Source organism: Balaenoptera borealis, assembly GCF_965194805.1.
Source record: "Balaenoptera borealis genome assembly, chromosome: 21".
Classification (NCBI taxonomy): domain Eukaryota; kingdom Metazoa; phylum Chordata; class Mammalia; order Artiodactyla; family Balaenopteridae; genus Balaenoptera; species Balaenoptera borealis.
Genome location: NC_138880.1, coordinates 15,900,048 through 15,923,736, shown reverse-complemented (window position 1 = coordinate 15,923,736; position 23,689 = coordinate 15,900,048). Strand labels below are relative to the sequence as shown.

At 37.5% G+C, this 23,689-nt stretch overlaps 1 protein-coding gene and 1 long non-coding RNA gene across 8 annotated transcripts in view; one reads left to right on the top strand and one right to left on the bottom strand.

Moving 5' to 3' along the window:
• The window catches only part of LONRF1 (LON peptidase N-terminal domain and ring finger 1), a 44,889-nt gene that overhangs the window by 6,906 nt on the left and 14,294 nt on the right, over nucleotides 1–23,689 (top strand). For 3 of the 6 annotated variants that reach the window (XM_082374965.1, XM_082374963.1, XM_082374966.1), the window contains exons 2-10: nucleotides 7,193–7,311; nucleotides 8,338–8,460; nucleotides 11,498–11,647; nucleotides 12,165–12,405; nucleotides 12,504–12,600; nucleotides 13,900–14,014; nucleotides 17,164–17,285; nucleotides 19,697–19,855; nucleotides 19,968–20,130. In XM_082374965.1, the coding sequence (XP_082231091.1) occupies nucleotides 7,193–7,311; nucleotides 8,338–8,460; nucleotides 11,498–11,647; nucleotides 12,165–12,405; nucleotides 12,504–12,600; nucleotides 13,900–14,014; nucleotides 17,164–17,285; nucleotides 19,697–19,855; nucleotides 19,968–20,130 (1,289 nt within the window). The remainder of the gene's footprint in view (nucleotides 1–7,192; nucleotides 7,312–8,337; nucleotides 8,461–11,497; nucleotides 11,648–12,164; nucleotides 12,406–12,503; nucleotides 12,601–13,899; nucleotides 14,015–17,163; nucleotides 17,286–19,696; nucleotides 19,856–19,967; nucleotides 20,131–23,689) is intronic. The other 3 variants (XM_082374964.1, XM_082374968.1, XM_082374967.1) reach the window with 3 other exon arrangements.
• LOC309619670 overlaps nucleotides 8,203–23,689 on the bottom strand; it is a 92,781-nt gene continuing 77,294 nt past the window's right edge. The window contains exons 3-4 of one of the 2 annotated variants that reach the window (XR_014239136.1): nucleotides 14,658–14,855; nucleotides 8,203–8,445 (exon numbers count right to left, since the gene is read on the bottom strand). This is a non-coding gene — a long non-coding RNA (uncharacterized lncRNA). The remainder of the gene's footprint in view (nucleotides 8,446–14,657; nucleotides 14,856–23,689) is intronic. The other variant, XR_014239137.1, reaches the window with a different exon arrangement.

The following is a 23,689-nucleotide window of genomic DNA, read 5'->3' as shown; positions in this document are numbered from 1 at the left end:
AACCAAGTTCTACCGTACTGAACGGGACAAAGAAATAGAAGCAAAGAAATTTGGTATTTCAGTTAGCCCTTGGAATTCCTGAAACAGCTCAACATATAAATATCTAAGAAAAAAGACCCTCAAGAGGAATACTTACACATGAACAATCCAAATAGCCAATAAATAGTTTTAAAGGTCAAACTCACTGAAAAAATGCACATTAAAATAATGATGCTATTTTCATTTGTGTTTTCCTAGGAAACAAATACACAGCTTCTGGGAGTGTAAAAAAAGTTTTATAAAAGAAGGGTGAGCAGAATGTATTGAGGACTGTGTACCTGTATAACTTTCTACACAGTCACTCAACTTTATAGAAAATAACTAAGGAAATAAACTGATATGTAAAAGCTTATAGATACATGTTCATTGCAGTATAGCAATGAATATATAGTAATGAATTTTTATATTAGCAAAAATTAGAAGTAATAGGGAATTTTAAAATAGATGGTATACGTAGTGGAATAGTTTGTAACCATTAAAAATCTTGTGGATATAATTACATTGACAGAAAAAGCAGATTATACACAGTATATATGGTATATTTTATAAAACTGTACATTAAAAATGTAATCTACACAAACATAAAAAGTACAGGTTATATGCCAATACTGGTTATTTCTCAATTCATGAGAGCATGGATTGAGGAACTTTAGGGGACAGATTTTAATGAATTTCTTTGTGGTGGGAAAAGCATTTTTAATTCTTAATTTTCTGTATTTTTCAAAGTTTAAATATTTTATAACTTTTGTTATTCAAAACAAGTTTCTTGAAGATGAAATAAATGATGTGTACACTCCTATTACTACCCATCACGTACTGGAAAACAGATGAGGAATCACCACTCTGGAGAACTCTCCCTCCACAGCCCATGTGGGGCCTTGGACAACTTAAAACTAGTTTCCTCATTGTAGCAGAATTTTATTTCAGTCTTTTTATTTGCCTAATGACTCACAGTATTACTGGGTTGAAGAGAAGAGAAAATGAGGGCATGAATTGAGAAGCTCAAGGGGACAGAGTTTAATGAATTTCCCCTGGTTCAGCAAACATTTATCAAAGCCAGGATTTGAGGATACAGAGACAGTAAATAATGGAGGGAGCTCAAAAACAGATTTTTAAAATTAAATAAATGCTGCTCAAATACAGTAAAGGAACACAGTCATAATAGCAAACACTTAAAATAGTGCTTAAAATATACCAAGCCCTGTTCTAAGTACTTTGCACACATTAACACTCTCCCTCCCTCCCTCCCTCTCTCTCTCCCTCCCCCCTCCCTCCCTCCCTCCCTCCCTCCCTCTCTCTCTCTCTCTCTCCCTCTCCCTCTCTCCCCCTCTCTCCCTCCCTCTCCCTCTCTCCCTCCCTCCCTCTCTCTCTCCCCTCTCCCTCTCTCCCTCCCTCCCTCTCCCCCCTCCCTCCCTCCCTCTCTCTCTCTCTCTCCCCCTCTCCCTCCCTCCCTCTCTCTCTCCCCTCTCCCTCTCCCTCTCCCTCTCCCTCCCCCTCCCCTCCCCCCTCCCTCTCCCCCTCCCCCTCCCCTGTTATTACCATAGAGGCGAACAGCAAGAACTCTGGAGCCAGGCAGCTGGAGGTAGCATCTAGAATCCACCACTTACGAGCTCTTTGATCTTGGGCAAATTACTTAAACTCTCTGTACTCAGTTTCTTTATCTATAAAAATGTGGACAATGTTATACCCACATAGGATTGTTCTGAAGGTTGTAAATTATTTAGAACAGTACATAGTTTGTTGTTATCAAATAACTGTATTAGCTGAAAAAAAAGCATCTCACGTAACTTAAATTCTTGCCCTTTGCTTTTTTGTGGATATTTTTGCATTAAAGAAGTCTGCTTAGTGCATCACACGGGGAGATCAGCTCAGTGCTTTGTGTCCACCTAGAGGGGTGGGATGGGGAGGGTGGGAGGGAGACGCGAGAGGGAGGGGATATGGGGATATACGTATACATATAGCTGATTCACTTTGTTACACAGCAGAAACTAATACAACATTGTAAAGCAATCATACTCCAATAAAGATGTTTAAAAAAAAAAAAGTCTGCCTAAAATTAGTTCAGTTCTTCCCTTTGGGGTAGATTTTGTTTAATTTTTTATTTTATATTGGAGTACAGTTGATTAACAATGTGTTCGTTTCAGGTGTATAGCAAATTGATTCAGTTATACATATACCTACTCTTTTTCAAATTCTTTTCCCATTTAGGGTATTACAGAATATTGAGTAGAGTTTCCTGTGCTATACAGTAGGTCCTTGTTGGTTATCTAGTTTAAATATAGTAGTGTGTATATGTCAATCCCAAACTCCCAATTTATCCCTCCCCCCACCTTTCCCCTTTGGTAACCATAAGTTTGCTTTCTAAGTCTGTGATTTCTAAGTTTATATTTTGTAAATAAGTTCATTTGTATCATTTTTTTTAGATTCCACATATAAGCGATATCATATGGTATTTGTCTTTCTCTGACTTCCTTCACTTAGTATGATAATCTCTAGGTCAATCCATGTTGCTGCAAATGGCACTATTTCATTCTTTTTTATAGCTGAGTAGTATTCCATTGTATGTATGTACCACATCTTCTTTATTCATTCATCTGTCAGTGGACATTTAGGTTACTTCCCTGTCCCAGCTGTTGTAAATAGTGCTGCAGTGAACACTAGGGTGTATGTATCTTTTCGAATTACCGTTTTCTCTGAATATATGCCCAGGAGTGGGATTGCTGGATGGTATGGTAATTCTATTTTTAGTTTTCTGAGGAACCTCCATACTGTTCTTCATAGTGGTTGTACCAATTTACATTCCCACCAACGGTGTAGGAGGGTTCCCTTTTCTCCACATCCTCTCCAGCATTTATTGTTTGTAGATTTTTGATGATGGCCATTCTGATTGGTGTGAGGTGATATCTCATTGTAGTTTTCATCTGCATTTCTCTAATAATTAGCCTTGTTGAACATCTTTTCATGTGCCTCTGGGCATCTGTATGTCTCCTCTGGAGAAACATCTATTGAGATCTTCTGCCCATTTTTTGATAGGGTTGCTTGTTTTTTTGATATTGAGCTGTATGAGGTGTTCCTAGATTTTGGAGATTAATCTCTTGTCAGTTGCTTCATTTGCAAATACTTTCTTCCACTCTGTGGGTTGTCTTTTCATTTTGTTTATGGTTTCCTTTGCTGTGCAAAAGTTTATGAGTTTAATTAGGTCCCATTTGCTTATTTTTGTTTTTATTTCCATTACGAGGCGGATCTAAAAAGATATTGCTGCAATTTATGTCAGAGTGTTCTGCCTATGTTTTCTTCTAAGAGTTTTATAGTATCAGGTCTTACATTTAGGTCTTTCATCCATTTTGAGTTCATTTTTGTGTATGGTGTTAGAGAATGTTCTAATTTCATTCTTCTACATGTAGCTGTCCAGTTTTCCCAGCACCATTTATTGAAGAGACCGTCTTTTCTCCATTGTATAGTCTTGCCTCCTTTGTCGTAGATTAATTGACCATAGGTGAACAAAAACTCAAGTTTATAGCTGAGGAAACTGAGGTACAGAGGGGTTTGCCAATTTGCCCCAGTTCACAGCGAGTGAGTGGAGGAGCCAGAAGTTGAACCCAGGCAGTCTGGCTTCCAGGCTCATGCTCTGAATCCTTACGGGATGCTGAGTGGCAGTAGACGCAAAGGAAAGCGTCTTGGAGAAGAGACTGGTGAGCTGAGTCTTACTGGATTAGAAAAAGTTATCCAGACCGAGGGGAGTTGGTTTGAGGTGGTCTCACAAAGAATGCTAAGGAGGAAGCTCTGTGAAAAAAGGAGGAGACGTGAAGTAGAATGGCATGCATGGGGCTGAGTGAGTAGCTAGGTCTTGTTGGAGTCAAGTGGGAGGCTCATAACGATGGGAAATAAGGCTGGAGAGATGGGCAGGACCCAAGCAGGGAGAAACTTGGATGTTGTGCCAAATGCCTATTTATCTGTGGATGGTGAGGATATAGGTAAAACTGGAGGCAGGGGGTGCAGTGAGCAAGCTGCTACAATAGTCTTAACGATATTTTGGAAGCCAAAACTAAGGCAATTAGCAGTAGGATTGGAAGAGACCAGGGATGGATTTGGGAAATATTAGAGGAGGTAAAATTGACCACAGTTAAGAGTTTGATTTGGGACGTCAATGTTACTAACAGAATATAGTGACCAGACACCTTTTTTGGGGGGTGGGGTGTGAGAAGTGTACTGAACTTGAGGAAAAACACAGCAGGCTGTTGGAAATTTGATGCACCTGGAGGTAGAATGAGAAAATCAGATGTGGGATTTAAATCACGCTCAGTACACTTAGCCCAAACCCCATCTTTATACTTCTTCATTTTTCCCACAAATTGAGTCTGTAATGTGCCAGGCACTGCATACCTGCAGCTGTGGACTGAGAGGCAGGCCCTCCCGGTGGCCTGTGCAGTGAGGTGACTAGTTCATTCCAGCGTCTGCAGGGCCAGGTAGGGAGCAGACAGTAAATGTTTGTTGCCCGTTTCACACCTGAGTTAATCACACACACGCCAGGCTGATGGCGTTTTTTTTCAGTTGCCTTTCGCAAAAGTGGACACGGAGGGCAGACATTCTGTATCCTTAGGCTATTTGAAGGGCCTCAATTAGTGCATTTGGCTCTTTTTTTGAATTAAGGATCTGCAGGAAATAAGTGGGGTGGCCCTAATCTCTTTTAAAACATATTGGAGAGAGTGAACTCAACTGATGAGGTGGGTTTTTTTCCCCCCCAAACAGAGTCATTCAAATGTAGTCCATTGACATTTGAAGTTCTCAATAAAAATATGACCTATGAGGATTTGGGGAGCAAGAGTTTTAAAATATGATCCTCTTCTCATCTCTTCATGGGCTCCACCTCTTTTCTAATCCCAGTAGACACGACCTTTCCAGGGAGTCTGGATAGCCCGAGTGCTTCTGTGTTGAGATGAGAGGGGCACAGTCCTCTCTTGCTTCCCTCAGAGGGGAGAAGCATTGTAGATTGACTGGGTGCTTTAAAGGCGGAGGTCTCCTCCGCCCCTTCCCTCAGTGCTGCCCTAGAGAAGCTGCGTAAAGGGCACCATTGAGCAGCGAGGCCTTGATCAGAGGGTGCGTTACTCATGAGGTCCGAATGTGTACTGCATCAAGTGTCATGCCATGGGGACTTGCTGTAAAAAACAACATGTGAGAAGATAAAAAGCCCAGTGAGGGATCCGTGTGTGGAGTGGGCTGCTTGTTGTGACCGTGAACCCCCTGTCTCTGGAGGTGCTGGAGCACAGGCGGGGTCCCAAGGATGCTGTTGGAAGCACCCCAGCTGTGCACGTCCTGGTCACCATCCTCTCCAGCTCAAGGGTTTGGGTGCTGCTGTAGTGACTGCTTACTCCTTGGACTGGTCTGGCACACGTTGCTCTCTGTTTCCCAAACTCCAGTTTTGCTTGTGAAATCAGGATCACATGGTGCCATTTCACAATAGAATTTTCTAATGAGACTGTAAGCTCTTCGAAGACAGGGATAAAGTAAAATCTTTTAAACCCCCGCAGGGTCTAGCTTGGTGCTAGGACTCTTCATTCTTGATTGATTAATCACATGGAGCTTTCAGTTTCTATGCGTTTTTGTTCAAAGATAATGATTTACAATTATATTGCTTTAAGAAACAAAAGATGGAATATGCCAGACGTGTCTTTTTCTACTGAGAAAGTAAGAAATATTTTCATGAAATATTAATTTTATTCTTGAAAATTTTTCATTGGTATAAATCTGAGGGAACAATATAATTCGGGTTCTCAAGTACCAGCAACTGAAAAAGGCCTGTCTAATTTAATTGTTAAATCTAGATTTATCTGTAGAAAAGCAATCATTTAAAAACTAGAGTAGGGACTTCCCTAGTGGTGCAGTGGTTAAGAATCCGCCTGCCAATGCAGGGGACACAGGTTTGAGGCCTGGTCCGGGAAGATCCCACATGCTGCAGAGCAACTAAGCCCGTGCGCCACAACTACTGAGCCTGCACGCTAGAGCCCGCGAGCCACAGCTACTGAAGCCAACGTGCCTAGAGCCCGTGCTCCGCAACAAGAGAAGCCACCACAATGAGAAGCCCACGCATCGCAAGGAAGAGTAGCCCCCGCTCACTGCAACTAGAGAAAGCCCGCGCGCAGCAACAAAGACCCAGTGCAGCCAAAAATAAATAAATTTATTAAAAAAAAAAAACTAGAGTAAATCAGGGAGCTATTAACGAGTTTTGTTTTATTATAGTTTTTTTTTGGATGAGGCATTACGTGTCTTTACACCCTTCCCACAATGAATGCTTTGTTTTATAAGCATACATTTTGGAAGCCTCCAAAGATGAATAGCTTTAAAAGAAGACTCAAGTTATGTCATCTGTAGATGTACTGAAAATTAGTTTCTGGCCTAGACTTCAGTTTTAGAATATATGTACCTGTAGTAGTTGATTGTAGTATCATAAATGAACCAAATAAGTGTCTGAAATTTTGAGTGCAATTGGATACTAGTTTAGTTTCTCAAGTAGTGATGGAGAACATAGTGAAATTATCAACAAAGCTTTTTTCCCTCAAATATTTGAAATTAAATCTGTCTGGGGACTGTCCAACACATTTTTGCTAATGGCAGGAATTAAAATTTTTTCCCTCTTAAAAAAGCTGACTCTTATCAACCCATTTCCTCCAGAAGCAGGATCACTGTGTACTCTCCTAAGACCGTGCCTTGGTCAGTCTTTGTAACTATGGGGTCCCATGTGCAGTGGTTACACATATGGTCATTTATAAATAGGATTTCAAAATTGGTATAAAAAAGTAAGATTTACCACAAAAAGGCAAATCTTCTAAACATCTAAGACATGAGTCTTTTAAATTTTAACAGAATGACCTATTTTAAGAAAACATTTTCTTAGGGATGATTATTCATATTATAAAAATATTTTCAGTTTTTTTAAAAAGCATAATTTCCTCCACTAAAATAATCTACTCATAAGGATTTGATATAAATTATAAATTGTAACATGCTAGTGGGTTGCACCTGTCCAGTGCTTGGTTCACTGCCTTTGCTTTGGTGGTTACTGACTAGATCAGTTCTTAATCTAGTGTGATGTATTTTGTGGGTTATACAATAATCTTTTAAAAATAATCAAACCTTCATAGTATATTTATTTCAGAGCCCAGCGACTTGACTCTGAAAATTTACAGAGCTGAATCATATGCTGGTCTGCGAGAGTTTAAAGCAGCCATAGAAGATTTAAATGCAGTTCTCTTTCAACTGCCAAATTGGCCTGAGGTAAAATTACTGTCTTACATTTGCGTACATTTACAAATTTCAACTGCAGGGACTATGCATTCAGTTATGGTTATAAATTATAATGGAATGGATTGGGTGATTCTTTAAATACAATATAGAGTTCTAGAAATCTAAGGTCAATATTTTGAGTGGATGAATATCATGACAGTTTTTTAAACTATAAGAAACCTTTGTCTCCTAACCAAAGAACAACCTGAATTCAAGGCACAGAAAAAAACAGACTTTAATATACAGCATTTCCTCAAAGAGATACAACTGGCCCTGTTGCAGAGCTGGATCCAAACTGGTTATCAGTGGAGGAGGTTTTATCAACGGAAAGAGAAGAGGTCCTTGAGGCTGAACAGTTGACTGAGGATTGTGATGGGAACTGGATGATTAGGCTGTGGTTTACTGTGGTAGATGGGGTCAAAGGAGGTTGCCTTGCCCATGCTGTTTTAAAAAAAGACTTGCAGCTTGTATATAATATATAATCAGTTTACTAATTCTCCTTTTTATCAAACTGCCAAGGCAAATTAGTTCATCTCCCATATATATTCTTTAAGCTAGAAGTCATTTTTTTATGTGACTTTTTCCTCCATTCAAAGCTGTGCCTTTGAGGACAGTATAGTAAGGATGCTCTAAAAGTTATAAATTAATAAGGAAAATGATTCAAAATCCCGTGATGGCATGTCTGGTTAGTACAAGTCCAATGAATGTTAAGAGGGAAAATGATCGTACGGACAGCTTTACAACTGTTAAAAAGAAAGAACCCTCTGGACTTATCATTGAAGGGATATAATTAGCAATGTGGTTTTGAAGTCATTTTCTGGGCCTCAGTTCCCCCATAGGTGCCTCTCCAGGGTAGGGTGTAAATATGCCTTTAGAATGCTTGGGCCTCCTCAGAGTCATTCAGAGTTTCAAAATGAGTATTTCCAAGCAGACTTTTTTTTGTTTTCCCCTTGATACTGATTTTTTTTTAAAAACAATTCCATCCGTAAAAGTCGTGTATATGTGCTTTTATTGAAGGTCTACTTCAGGAAAGGAAAAGTCCTCCATGATGCTGGTTTTTTAGGTGATGCCTTACAACTGTTTCTTCAGTGCTTAGCGCTTGATGAAGATTTCGCACCTGCAAAGCTAGAAGTAGAAAAGGTAATCAGTTTACCAACTATAATACTTCAAGGTAGGGCTACGACACAGGTCTTTTTACAAATGCCAATTAGAATCTTGGGGTAAGAACATAAGGAGTGTCCGTAAGTCAAATTCAGTAGCAGTTTGCCAAGTAGTTTTCAGGCTTATATACTTATTAGCATACTGAATTCTTACCGAAATCAAAACATTTCATTCAGAGATAGTTAAATGCATTATTTTTGCCTAGTTAAATTTAGATGTTCTCTAATAGTTTGTTCCATGGGAGCCAGACTAATCATCCTTAATTAAACATTGTTGTCATGATGTTCCTGCTCAGGAATTTTTATTGGCTTCCTTTGCCTCTCATTTCAGGTCTCAACTTTGCTTGCTTTCCATGGTTGCCAGTAGTATTGCCCCACTCAATTTGTTTTGCCTTAATATTCTCAGTACTGCATACATCCCTTTCCAAAGTTTGTACAGTGATGTGTCAGTAGGTGTTAATTAAGCGGAAAAAGGGAAGGGGGTTCTCTGATCAAATGACTTTGGAAAACATTGGGTCGAACCAAACCGATTTCTTCAGATTTTGTCAAGAGTTTTTGCTTTGCTAGCATGACAACAGCATTCAGCTTTTGCCAGATTTACCCACAGAGCATCTGGGATGACTAGAGTCTTTGAAAAATGTTTTGGGAAAATCTACCCTAATATAATTTCAGTGCCCTGTCATGATGCTCCCCTCGATGTCCCCCAAAGATGCCACATTATTTATTACCTTCGTAGTGTTTCTCGGAGTGTGGCTTTTTTTCAGAATCATCTCGGGTGCATGGTAAACACAGAGGTTCCTGGGCCCTACCACAGACCTTTGGAATTACAATCTCCGGAATTGGGGCATAGTTTAGTTTAACAAGCACCTTGGGAGATTCTTATGTACCTTGAAGTGTGAGAATTTTGAAATTTTTCTCAGATTCCAAATGCCTTATGAATACAGCTAACATTGCTATATCCTCTATAAGGTTTGTTTGCATACATGTTCTAGCCCACTGATTGATTTAACAAAAAATGGTTTACTGTTGTGTGTTTTCTGACTGTTCTCTCTTTGCTAGAGTGATCGCCCTGGTGAGATTGCAGACTTTTTAAGGGTTTATGATTTTGCATTTTCCATGCTGCTGGATATCCTTAACTTCTGTAAATATTTGTTAGTTCGTTAATAAGGTCAGGTGAATGCAAAATACCTACTGCCTTGAAATATTTATTTTTCCTCAGTATTTTTTTTTTGTAAATTGTGGTATAATTTACCTATAATAAAATGCATGAATTTTACAGTTCAGTGAGTTTTGAGAAATTATACAGTCACGTAACAGCACCCCAATCAATAGAATAGTTCCATCATCCTAGAAAGTTCCCTCATCTCCTTTCCAGCAAATCCCCAATCTCCCTGCTTCCAGAGGCAACTACCGTTCAGATTTCTATCACCATAGAATAGTTTTGCTATTCTACAACTTCGTATACATGCAATCATACAGCATATACTCTTTTGTGTCTACATACTCTTTTGTGTCTGGCTTTTTTTGCTCAACATAATATTTTTGAGATACATCCAGTAATTTTTTTCTTTTTTATTGTTTACCAAGTATCCCATTGTATGAACACACCACAGTTTGTGATATTCACAGTTAGTGGCGATTTTCATTTCGATTGTTTCCAGTTGATGCTATGGACATTCTTATACAAGTCATTTTGTGGACATACGTTTTTATATCTCTTCAGTAAATACCTAGGAGTGGAGTTGCTGTGTTCTAGGATGGGTGTGTGTTTAATACCTTTTTTTAAAATCGGGAAATGTAAAAACATACCCAAATTTTAAAATGTTTGTTCATTATAGATGGGGTATTGCTTGAGCACATACAGATACACACACTTTTGTTTACATTGTATATATTTCCTTTTTAATTACATTGTAAAGACTCATGAAAAATTCTGATTTTTGTGTATTGAGAGACAGTACAGCTGAAAAACCAAACCTCCAAATTGAGGCTTTAAGAAATCGTCTGCTGTACATATACACACAGCTTATTTGACAAGCAAACAAATTTGAATCCCTCTCATTTCCTTGTAGCCAGGTTCTTCCTCTGTCTTAACCACCCTGCTTCTTTGAGAGTTTTAGACATATTCCTGAGAGAAGCACCCAAGATTTTGATACTGCAGCTGCCTCTCATATCGGACAGCTGCCATTTGGTGCCACAATTAATGCTGGGCAGTGGTGACTGACTGTGCAGGTCACTTGTTCAGGGAGAAACTAAATTCATTGTAAACACATGGAATTTTAGAGTTTTGTAGTTAAAGGTCCAAGTTCACATAAACACTCTTAAGTCCACCTTAAAATATACATTGGGATGAACCATGAACTACTTTGACAGGATAGGACTCACTGATGTTCAAAGGTAAATATTTTCCACTTCTCTTAAGATCTCTTCTTTCTACAAACCTCATATTAAAACGTCAACCTTGGACTTCCCTGCGGGTCCAGTGGATAAGACTCCGTGCTTCCAATGCAGGGGGCACGGGTTTGATCCCTGGTCGGGGAACTAATAAGATCCCACATGCCTCGGGGTGCGGCCAAAATAAATAAATAAATAAAACGTCAGCCTTTACCTTGGGTACCTTCTCAGGCTACTAAACTCACCACCCCGTGCCTTCCTTTTGAATCATGTATTTGAGGTGATTTGACCCCATTGAGGCACACCTTGGTTTTGCAAGACTTTTTAATCAATATGGAAGTTCTGCTTTTTACTTAACCTTTTCCTTCCCTGCTCATTAAAAATAAAGTTGGCTACAAGTTTTCTTTCTTTTTCTTTTAAATTGATGGATAGCTGACTCGGAATATTATATTAGTTCTAGGTGTATGATATAGTAATTTGATATTTTTGTAGATTATACGCCATATGAAGTTATTTGCTACAAATTTCCCCCAAATTCTTAAATATTAGGTAACTTTATATTAAATTATCCTCAACCAAATATTTTATATTTTTCATTACTTTTTATAATATTTCTCTTACAGATTTTATGTGATTTATTATCACCTGAAAACTTAAAAGAAGGCCTGAAGGACTCTTCCTGGAGTTCATTACCATGTATTAAAAACAAACCTTTTGGTTTTCCTTCAGTAATAGAAGAGTCTCATTGTGCCAGTGAGCTTAGCCCAGAGCAGGTAAGGGGGTGAGTAAAGACAATCATGGGCCTAGTGTATTTCTTTACAAGATAAGATCTTCACTTTCTAGTTTCAAGTACTAAAATCTGTTTAGGTACTTTCAACCTAGTAAGCGTTGTCTTAATAGAATTTCATCTGTGGCCTTTTATTTTATACTGAAAACTTTTATGTAAAGTATATGCTCATTAATCACAAATTTAGGTCATTCAATGTCAGAAAACTTTCAGTCTCTTGGAAAATATAGAACACTGTGTTTATTTCAGTTTCCTTGGAGTAGGAACTATATTAGCATAACTGCTTTAACCTTATTATGATGTAAGCCAGCTTGATGTCCAGGGCTATCTAAGTACTGGCAAAAATCACTTACTTGCCAGGGTTTTAGAATTAAAAGTTGGTGCTGTTTAAATGAACAATAAAATGAACATTTTAAGACATCAAAATTTCAGTTTGGTTCTGGCGAGAATAAGGATAGTAAAGAAATACAGTTAGTTACCCTTCTTTGTTGTATTTTTTGTAGAATGAAGAAATAGCAGAGGTCACTTCAGAGACTGTCAAAGGAAGCCTAAACCATGCTCGGTCAGCACAGGCTATAAATTCAACAGACATGCCTGCCAGAGAGGATTGTTTAAAAAGAGTGTCCTCAGAACCTTCACTCTGTGTTCAAGAGAAAGGTGTTCTGCTGAAAAGAAAGCTGTCTCTCTTAGACCAGGATGTGATTGTAAATGAAGATGGAAGAAATAAGCTGAAAAGACAGGGAGGTAAAAATTTCACTACACTCATATAAAACACATTGATTTATTTAGAATGGCCTTCAAACTTCTTCCTAAAGAAGATAACCCCATCTCTGTTTTAATAGAAACTCCCAATGAAGTCTGTACGTTTTCATTAACTTACGGTGACATCCCAGAAGAATTAATAGATGTCTCAGATTTTGAGTGTTCTCTCTGCATGAGGTAAGTATGTACAGCTTTATAAAAGATGAATATTTTATATTAATGTAAATAAAGTACAGAGTAGATAAAGGTAATCTACTCTAATAACAGGCAATGTGAAGTAACAGAACAGTGGATTAAAAATCAAAAGATATGAATTTTAGTCCTAGGTTTCCCTTTCACATCTTAGGCAAATAATGTAATCTCTGAACCTTATTGAGCTTTTCCTTACTTAGAAAGTGGGGTCAGGGTTTGCATAGCCTATATTGAAGTCCTGTAAGAATCAGATGACTAAAATATAAAAAGTATCTGGGGAATTGTAAAGTACTATAAAAGCTCTACATGTTATTATTGAGACTCCATGGTTTTAGATTTGGGTAAGAATACAATGATGTATTGTGTGTATGTGATTCTATCTTGTTTGTATATCTATCTTAACTCTAAAATCTTTTTTTAAGTAACATTGGATAAGGATTTCCATTATGTAGAACGCTTGTAATTCTAAGACTGATAGTTTAAAAAGAACATTTTCCAGGTACATAAACTGTGCTGGAGGCAAGGGAACGGTGTAAAGCACCCGGCACTGTCCACACCAGGCGGGGGGTGACGAGAGGTATTTCTGAGCAAGTCCCTTAATTCTGAGTCTTGGCTTCTTCATCTGTGAGGCGAGGGGATTAGACCCAGATGGTTTCTGAAGTACCTATACATCTAACAGTACTTCTAGGAACTTCCAAAGTATCATGTTTCAGGAAATAATTATAATGTAAGAAAAATTAGTTTTTCCATATTGTTTGAATATTAAGCCTCCTATTTCTTTAGGATTCAATGGTAATAATTTAGTGGATTATTTTGTGAATTTCATATAGTAAGGCTTTTATAAGCTTATTAAGAAAACCAATTTTAAAGTGATGATAAAAGAATCTGTACAAAAACAAATGAGTAATTATTAATGATATAGTTTACATCATTAATTTTGCACTAAGTCTTTGAAATCTGGTGTGTATTTTAGATGCACTGCACATCTCAGTTTGGACCAGCCCCATTTCAAGGGCGCCATAGCCACATGTGAGTGGCGGTTATGTTAGTACAGCTCCAGGCCCCCAGTGCAGGGTACCTCTGTGGATGGTGAACTTTTAAACGCTTCAGGAGGATATACTTGTATTTACCACTACCGCTTCTCTCCTCTCCTGCCCACCAGACCCTCCTTCTTCCTCCTCTACTCTAAAGAGAGATTAGTGTTATGGTTCCATTATTAGTTCGTTCAGTTTTTCCAATGGATAGTTTATTGTGAAAACTAACATGTATTTTGGTTGATTTCAGGTTGTTTTTCGAGCCAGTAACAACCCCTTGTGGACATTCATTCTGTAAGAATTGTCTTGAGCGTTGTTTAGATCACACACCATACTGTCCCCTTTGTAAAGAAAGCTTAAAAGAGGTAAACATTTTTATGCTTATCTGTTTATTGGTCTTAAGTGTAGCAACATGGTTTGATTGTATTCAGCCATGGCAATGATTAATAGGTTCAGAATAAATTACATTGTATATGCTGAATGACCAAAAGGGGTTCTGTTTCGTTACCCGTATGCTAGTGTTAGAGAAAAGTGAGTTTGGAGAGGGGAGGAGAAAGCAGGGAGGGTCTGAAGGCCAAGACCCCTTACTTAATTTTTTAAACAAAGGAGGTGTGGTCAAGTACCTGGTCAGGAATCTATTGAATTTTAATGATGACAGTACTGGGGAAGCCCAACTGCCCTGCCTCCCACCACCATTTTTAGGCTAGATTTCAGGTCTAGTCCAATCCCCTTAACATCTGGAGCAACTGTGTCCAGTAGAACTTTCTGCATTGATGGAACTGCTCTGTATCTATGCTGTCCAACATGGTAGCTACCAGCCACATGTGTAGAAGGAACTGTATTTAAAATTTTGTTTAATCTTAATTAATTTACATTTCAGTAGGCACATGTGAGTAGTGGCTACCGCATTGGACAGCACAGCTCTAGAAAGTGGTGGCCTGGCGAGAAGAGAGGGGGGCACAGCTTCCCACTTCCCTCCTTGTCTAGTAACTGAAAAGCACTAATCACCTGCATTAGCAAACAGCTGCATCTCAGGTGGGTATCTTCCATAACCAGTGGGAGAGCAACACCCTCTCAGTCGTGCTTGAGTGACGTGAAGTCCCCAAAGGTGAGGCCAAAGCCTTCGAATTCTGAGTTCCAGTTGCAGTGGTAGCATTGATCAGGGAGAGTGCTTCTGTCCCTGGATTGTTTGAAGAAAAGAAGTGTCTTCCAGATAATTTAAAAATTGATAAAACCATTTTGCTATTGAAAACACAGTTATTTCCTACACATAAAACATAGCTCTGTACAGATATCCTATGGCATGTATGTATTGTTATAGCATAACCAGCCTATATGTAGTAAAACAGAAAACCACATAAAGAATGTTCACAAAGTCAGGAAACATAAGATAAAAAAACTTCCTTCTTAAAGAGTTTGTTAGTTATTTCAACTAGTATACTCAATGTTTTCAGGTGAAGTACTCTAAAGATGCTGTCTTTCCTGGTTTTCCAGAGTTTTTAGATACGCTCATATATTTATTATGCTTTTTTCAGATTAACATTTAGATACATTGCTTTAAATTTAGAGTTCTCTCACCTGAAAAAATGTCTGGACTTTTAAGGAAAATAAAATAAGGATATTATTTTAAAACATAACATACTGTTTAAAAATAACTTTATCCTTTGTCCTGACCTGAAGACACCCTGTATAATATAATTGGTAAAGTCTAAATATATATTTACAAGGATAAAATTGACGTGCTCTACAGTTTTCTACTTCTCCTACTTGTCATTTCATTTTGCTCATTTTTTCATTTGAATACATTTTAAAGCAGTAGCAGTATACTAGTCCAGTGATGTAACATTTTCCTATTGTTGGGTATGTAAGTTGTTTTATTTTGTTTTAGTATACTGTGGTTTGTGTCTTTTGACACTGTGGTTTGTGTCTTTGACTCTTAGGGTAAATTCCTGGGAGGAGAATTACTGGATCAAAGGATGTATATTTATAAGACTCTTACTAAAACCAATTGCCAAATTGCCTAGGTTCCGAGTAATGTACAAAAAATAGATTCTTACCAGTACTGTAAGAGAGGCTGTACTTCCCACATTTAATACATGAGTCTTAAATTTTAAAACATCTTAATTTAATAGAAAACGGTAATGAAACTGCTTTTATAGTATCTGTCATTTGATTAATTTTATAATAAACTCTTCAGTTATGTGTGTACATATTATCTGCTCAAGAGTACGTCTCTCCAGTCTACAGCCCAATGGTTCTCAAAGTATGTTCCCCTGACCAGCAGCATCTGTATCCCCTGGGAACTTCTTAGAAATACAGATTCTCAGACCCTACCCCAGAGCCACTAAATCAGAAACCCTGGGGTGGGGCTCAGCAATCTGCATTTTAACAAGCCCTGGTTCATGCTAAACCTTAAAAACCACTACTATAACCCATTTCCCCACCATTCATATTTCCTACTCTGTACTTCATTGGATAATGACAAAACTTTTTGCTGGATCTACAGAGAAAAAGGTGGCTTCTCTTTATCTTGTGATTGTCTCCCAAGAGTTTTTCCTCATTACTTTTATTAAATAATTGGTATTGGGCTTTTTTTTTTTTTTGGTCCAAAATCCTGCACACACACTGACCTGGTCCCTGGCCCTATGCAGTTCTTAGTTTAGTTACAGAGATATAATGTACCCCTGTCCATGTAATATAGTGTGGGGTATGGTAACTGCCTTTTATATGGTAAAGGTGGTAACTGCCTTTTATATGGTAAAGGGTTAAGTAAGGGATTCTTGGGAGACAAAAAAATAATTAACACTTTATGCAAAAGGTAAAATTGGAGCCAGACCCTGAAGGATAGTCAGATGGCTTTTGGCAGTTGGAAGAGAGAATAACACAAAAATGCATGAGGGTGGCAGTGTTCAGAGTATTAAGGGAGTGGCACAAATGGACCATTTTATACAGAGGGTGGCTCACATAGGAAAAGCAGCCTCTTAATAAGGGGATCATTAGTCATAGTGGGATGACAATGGAAGGAAAATCTGAAAGAAAAATTACCTGGAAACTCTGCCACTGAAATGGGGGACAGAAAAAGGGGAGTAGTTTTGCTTTTCTTAAATAAGGCAAATGCATCATTTTCTTCATTCCTTATCGTATTTTTGTTTCTCAATTCAAATGCTAGTTTCAGATACTCATGCACTGTGAGATGGAACTTGGCCTTTGGTGTGGGAGATGGCAGGGCAGCGCTGACTGCTGCTAATGAAGATGTATGATCATAGCAAGACAAGGGTCTTATATACAGAACTTGGTTCAGGTTGCAAGTATGTGTCTTTAATGCTCTTGAGCTAAGCCTCAGGCAGGTTTCCCTGTTTAGCACCATCCATTGTAATGGTCCCCCTCACTAATTAATTCAGAACTGACTGTATAAATATGTAAGAAAGACTTTACTATATCAAGTTAAACTGTTTTGCCTGTTTTATACTGTAGGAAAAAAAGCACTGGAATGTAAAATAATATTGTTTTTCAGTATCTAGCAGATAGAAGGTACTGTGTCACACAGCTGTTGGAAGATTTAATAGTGAAGTATCTGCCTGATGAACTGTCTGAGAGAAAAAAAATATATGATGAAGAAACTGCTGAACTCTCACAGTAAGTTTCTTCTCATAAAAATTAACAATCAAATTACGAACTACTACCCTTTGAAATAGTAAGGAGAAGCCTCACAGCAAGCTGGGTTCTGTCTTTAGTTCAACCCAGTGTAGTCAAAGGCATATTTTAAACAAATATTGGCCAGCTTCCCCTGTCCTCAACAGACGGAAGTTTTTAAAAGTTCATTTGGTAACTTCTAGATGTTCTGTTGGGAGTGACTGACTCAGCTCTCTGCCCTGAAGCAGTGTTTTAGGTGGAGGAGGGTTTTCCTCCAGTGACATCAGGCCCTGGAATCAATCGGGAATGGAGAGCAGTGAGGTGGTTGCTGGGAGCTGCATCCCTCAGGCATCAATCATGGTGGTGCAGGGGGAAGGTGGAGGATAAATGGCCTGGATTGGCAGGAGGGTTAGCCAATCAGAGGTTTGAAGGGGGTGGGACCTTGAGGCCTGAGACTGAAATTGGAAGGGGTGACTTAGGGGCTAAATTCTCAATTAATGAAGATATTGACTGTTAGCAGAAATGACTTAGTATCAGCAAGGTGAAAAACCTGGTGGTAACTTTGGGATTCAGTGGTACCACTAGTAAGAGCACATAAAAGCTAATTGGGGCTGGGTAGGTTGGACATGGTTTTGTTGCTCTGTATAGCTTTCTTCTACCTTTCTTTTTCCTTTCTCTTCCGCTGTCTTTTCACCAGTCTCTTCTTGAGTGTCCAAGTTTCTTTCATAGGTTTCTAATTTCTTTCTTTTAACTGGACACTAAAGAACAAAATGGTCATTTTTATATGCTGTTTCTATTTTTTAAAAATACAGATTAAACATTTTATATTTCTAACTTTCTAAGAAAAAAATACTTGTGCTTGCAGATTTTCCTTTTCAATATGTGTCTACCAAATGTCTTCATTGGGCCAGTGGCCTTCAATAGAAGAAAGGTTTCTAATCTTTTCTTTATAGAAGTTGATATTGATTTGTCTCCTCATGGAACTGATATTTTATTGGGTGATTTTATGATAGAAAATATTCTGATGTGAGGATTATAAGCCTTTTTGACCAACACTGCAAAAAGCTAGGATATAAGAATGCTTCGGATATATTTTTGAAATACTAAAACATAGTGACAGGACCAGACCCCTCACAGAAGAGTGGAAATCCATGGATGACAGAAAGAGTAGTGATGTGAGGGAAGCTGAGTGTGATGGAAAGGCTTCAGGGAATCTTGCTGTGTACTAACAGGGCTGTTATTTTAAGGGGTAGCTCATCCCCTGGTACTTACAAGTTTTGCTAATTAAGAGGTATACTGGCTTCCCCCCCCCCCCCCCCGCAGTTTTTATGTTCATAAGAGTGCTCAATGAAGGCAGAATATACAGTTTTAAAAGTAGAGGAACTAGGACTGGTATGTTAAACGTGTGTATTAAATATTGCCTTTACTTAAGTAATTTGTGGTCTTTTTGAAGAAACTAGAAAATATTAGTGGGGGGGGGGCATAATCTGTAACCCAAACGTAATCATCATTGGCATTTTGGCATATATCCTTCCCAATTTTAATGTATATAAATACATTTTAAATAAAGATGGGATCATTTTAATCCTATCATTTCTGTAACTTCCTTTTCTCATTAATCTGAACATTTAAATGTAGTATTTTATGGTTACATCATAATTTATTTTACTGGCCTTCTCTTTTTGCTTCTAAGTTTTGGCTACTGTACACAGTGCTATGTTGAACATTCTTACAGTACTTGCAGGAAAAAAGTGAGCCTTTTGGTTCAAAGGATATGAATCTTTTTGAAAGCGTTTGATGCATATGGCCAGATTCTTCTTCAGCATGGTTGTGCTATTCACACTGCCAGTTTTCCCACACCCTTGCCAAAGCTGCACACTGCCTTTATCCTTCACATTTCTTGCCAATATGGCAATAACAGTGTTGTCATTTTAATTATCTGGAAAAAATGTTATCTCATTGAATTACCTGTTTTTGTTAATATGAAAATATTTTAATGCCTAAAAATTTTGAATGATTTGCTTTTTGTCTTTTGTGGGACCTCACGTTTTCTTATTGTTATCTAAGAGTAAGAGTATACTAACTCTGTCATGTTAGAAATATTTTAAACAGATTTTAATATAAAATAGTAATTATAATCAATTGCTTTGTGATTCATAAAGATACTTAGCTCTGTATGATAACTTTGTATATCAAATTCAAATTTACTAGTAAGAGGATCACCAACAGATTTTTTAGGATTAATATTGTATCAGTATGAGCTTAAATGAAAAGGATGCTGATTCCTTTTCTTACCAAAAATAAAAATCACCTGATTTTAGAGTGAATTTGCCTATTATTTATTACTGTTGCAAGCTTCACTCATTTTTGTTGTATGTCCTGATATATAATAATGAAACTTTTTTCTTCTTCAGCTTGACCAAGAATGTTCCAATATTTGTTTGCACTATGGCCTACCCCACTGTGCCTTGCCCTCTTCATGTATTTGAGCCAAGATACAGATTGATGATTCGAAGAAGTATACAGACTGGAACTAAACAGTTTGGGATGTGTGTCAGCGATACACAAAATGGGTATGCTTTTTATGTAAATATTTTTATTGATTCTGGAATTTTCTTTGAATATTGCTGAGAACTTGCATGCTTGTTGCTTGAACTTTGATATTAATTGGAGTTTTTCCTTTAGTTTTGCAGATTATGGTTGTATGTTACAAATTAGAAATGTACATTTCTTGCCTGATGGGAGGTCTGTGGTTGACACAGTTGGAGGAAAGCGGTTTAGGGTTTTAAAAAGAGGGATGAAAGATGGATACTGCACTGCAGACATTGAATATCTGGAAGATGTTAAGGTATTAAAAACTATTCTTTTTCAGCATGCTCTGGTACACTGTGTCCTAGGCATTGTACACGCACAAAGGCTGATAGGAACATTAAGCAGTTCTTCCTGTCAGAGACCCTCAATACTTAAACAGATTAGCTCCAAGTTACCTTTTCCTCATCTTGCTCTTAACCATCGTGAGTTCCAAGAGAACTTGGGAGACCAGCACCGAGGTATATTGTTCATTTCTACTGGCTTGACAGCCAGCACAGTGCCTAGAATGTATGTGTGTATTCGCATGGTAATTGCTTAACAATAGCAGTGGATTCAGTTGAACTTCCAATCCATGTAAGTTATGAAACCTGCTAATTCCTACCCTTTTAAACTGAATTAATTAGTAGTCAAAGCTGATGTAATCATCAGTAGATTGAACTTTGACGTAAAGGTAAACACATAAAATCCTGGAAGAATTGTTCTATATTCAGATATGCCTAAGATAACCTAAAACTGAACACAGCACCCAACTGTGTCTCACTCTAGGGCATCACAGATAAAGCACTGTCCGTATAATTGTTGGTTGTTGGTGATATCTTACCTGTGGAGGGTTATTGTGAAAATTTTCTTAGGGTTAATGCTAATAGGGTTAATGCTGCCCTTTTGGTATTTCCAGTACTTACTCTACCATCTGCAGTTAGTTTAGGTACCAGAAAAATGATTTGTGATACTGTAAATATCAAATGAAAGGCAATTTTCTTTGGAAGGGCATTAGAAAAACATAGATCTTACACTCTCACTTGTTCATTGATCTGTTTGAGCCCTTCATCTCAGTCAGCACTTATTCAATGTTGGCATTAGGCATTTCTACAAACAGTGGCTCATTAAAATTTCAAAACGCTATGAGATAGCTAGCAGATGAGGAAAGAACTGAGGAGTATTAATTTGCCAAAGATCCTATAGGTAGTGTAAAAAAATAATTTAAAACCAGCTCTCTGGCTCCAAGTGCTATGTTTTATCATTATATCATATTGCTTCTCTGCTGATAAACTTGATTAATCGGATATTACCTGTCCTATCTTATTATAAAGATGTTATGGGGAAAGTCTGCTTTGTGTAGTGAGCCAAGAGTATTGTATGAGTTGGAATTTTGAGTTGACTGATACAGTCTGTGCCTTAGGAATATCTGGTTAATGGAATTATTTGCTAAAAGGTGATATTCTTTGTAAAACTAATAACCTTATTTTACTTTTATGTAAATTCACATCTTCATATATTGGATTTGCTGATAAAATTCCTTGAGTATGTGGCTAATCTTATGACTATATATAAATATATGACAGTGAATTAGCATATTGAGAGTATTATGGATTTGATGTTTAGGAAACTGAATTCTCTATGTCATTGTGGTCTTAGAAATGTCTCATAATTTTTCTTCATCTATATAATGATTTCTTGTTCATTCTGGAAAAGTTTCTCAAATTTGTTTTTTATATCAGTTGTTTTTTCCCTTGGTGTAGTAATTCTAATTTCTGTGACCTTTGATGACATTTTAAATTCTGTTATTGCAATGAAATTCCTTAACTTCAAAAGCTTGCCTTTAAAACTTCTGCCTACTTCTTAGCTCCTTTTTCTAACTCAGACTTTTATTTTTATCATTCCCTGTTTACTAGAGTTCATGGTTTGGTCCCTTGAATTTTGTAAAGGTAGAAAGCAGATACTTTTTTTTGGTAATAGTTTTTAACAAGTCACAAGTTTATTTTCTGGGGTTTTTTTTTTTTTTTTTTTTTTGGATCAAATTTTTTTTATTGAAGTATAGTTGATTTACAGTGTTGTGTTAATTTCAGCTGTACAGCAAATTGATTCAGTTACACATATGTAGACATTGTTTTTTTATATTCTTTTCCATTATGGTTTATCATAGGATATTGAGTATAGTTCTCTGTGCTATACAGTAGGGCCTTGTTGTTTATCCATGCTATATATATAAAAGCTTACATTTGCTAACCCCAACTTCCCACTCCATCCCTCTCCCAGCCCCTTCCCCCTTGGCAACCCAACCACCAGTCTGTGATTGTGTTTCTGTTTTGTAGATAGGTTCATTTGTGTCATATTTTAGATTCCACATAAGTGATATCATACGGTCTTTTTCTTTCTGACTTACTTCACTTAGTATGATAATCTCTAGTTGCATCTAAGTTGCGGTTATTTCATTCTTTTTTATGGCTGAGTATTATTGCATCGTGTATATGTACCACATCTTCTTTATCCATATTCCTCTGTCCACGGACATTTGTTTCCACGTCTTGGCTACTGTGAATAGTGTTGCTAAGAACATAGGGGTTGCATGTATCTTTTCAAATTATGGTGTTCTCTGGATATATGCCCAGGAGTGGGATTGCTGGATCATATGGTATTCTATTTTTAGTTTTCTGAGGAACCTCCATACTGGTTTTCCATATGGCTGCACCAACTTACACTCCCTCCAGCAGTACAGGAGGGTTCCCTTTTCTCCACATCCTGCCCAGCATTTGTTATTTGTAGACTTTTTAATGGTCTACACGGGCCATTCTAACCTGTGTGAGGTGGTACCTCATTGTAGTTTTGATTTGCATTTCTCTAATAATTAGTGATGTTGAGTAACTTTTCACGTGCCTCTTTGCCATCTGTATTTCTTCTTTGGAGAAATGTCTGATTAGGTCTTCTCCCATTTTTCAATAGGGTTACTTGTTTTCTTGTTGTTGAGTTGTATGAGCTGCTTATATATTTTGGAAATTAAGCCTGTGTTGGTCACATTGTTTGCAAATATTTTCTCCCATTCTGTAGGTTGTCTTTTTGTTTTGTTTATGGTTTCCTTTGCTCTGCAAAACCTTACAAGTTTAATTAGGTCCCATCTGTTTATTTTTGCTTTTATTTCTGTTGCCTTGGTAAGAAAACATTGGTACAACTTGTGTCAGAGAATGTTTTACCTATGTTCTCTTCTAGGAGTTTTATGGTGTCATGTCTTATGTTTAAATCTTTAAGCCATTTTGAGTTTATTTTTGTGCATGGTGTGAGGGCGTGTTCTAACTTCACTGATTTACATGCAGCTGTCCAGCTTTCCCAACACCCCTTGCTGAAGAGATTGTTTTTTCCAACTGTATGTTCTTGTTTCCTTTATTGAAGATTAATTGACTGTAGGTGTGTGGGTTTATTTCTGGGCTCTACTCTGTTCCAGTGCCAGTACCACACTGTCTTTACATCATCCCACAGGTCTCTTATATTGCTTTTTTTTTTTTTCATTTGGCTTCCTGTCTGCTGTTCTGATTAGATAATTTCCATTATTCTATCTTGCAAATCACTTATTCTTTCTTCATTATTCACTCTGCTATTCATTGTCTTTAGCTCAGCTTTTGTCTATGCAAATGAGTTTTCTAATTTCTTTGTTTCTCTCTTATAGTTTCTAGCTCCTTTTTACAGTAATCTGCATTTCTCTCAATAGCCTTTCTTAATTTCTTCCATATTTTCATTACCTCCTTTCTGACTCCGTGTCTGTTAGACTGAAGAAGTCAACTTCATTGTTCTTTCAGGGGAATTCTCTTGGTCTTTTAACTGGG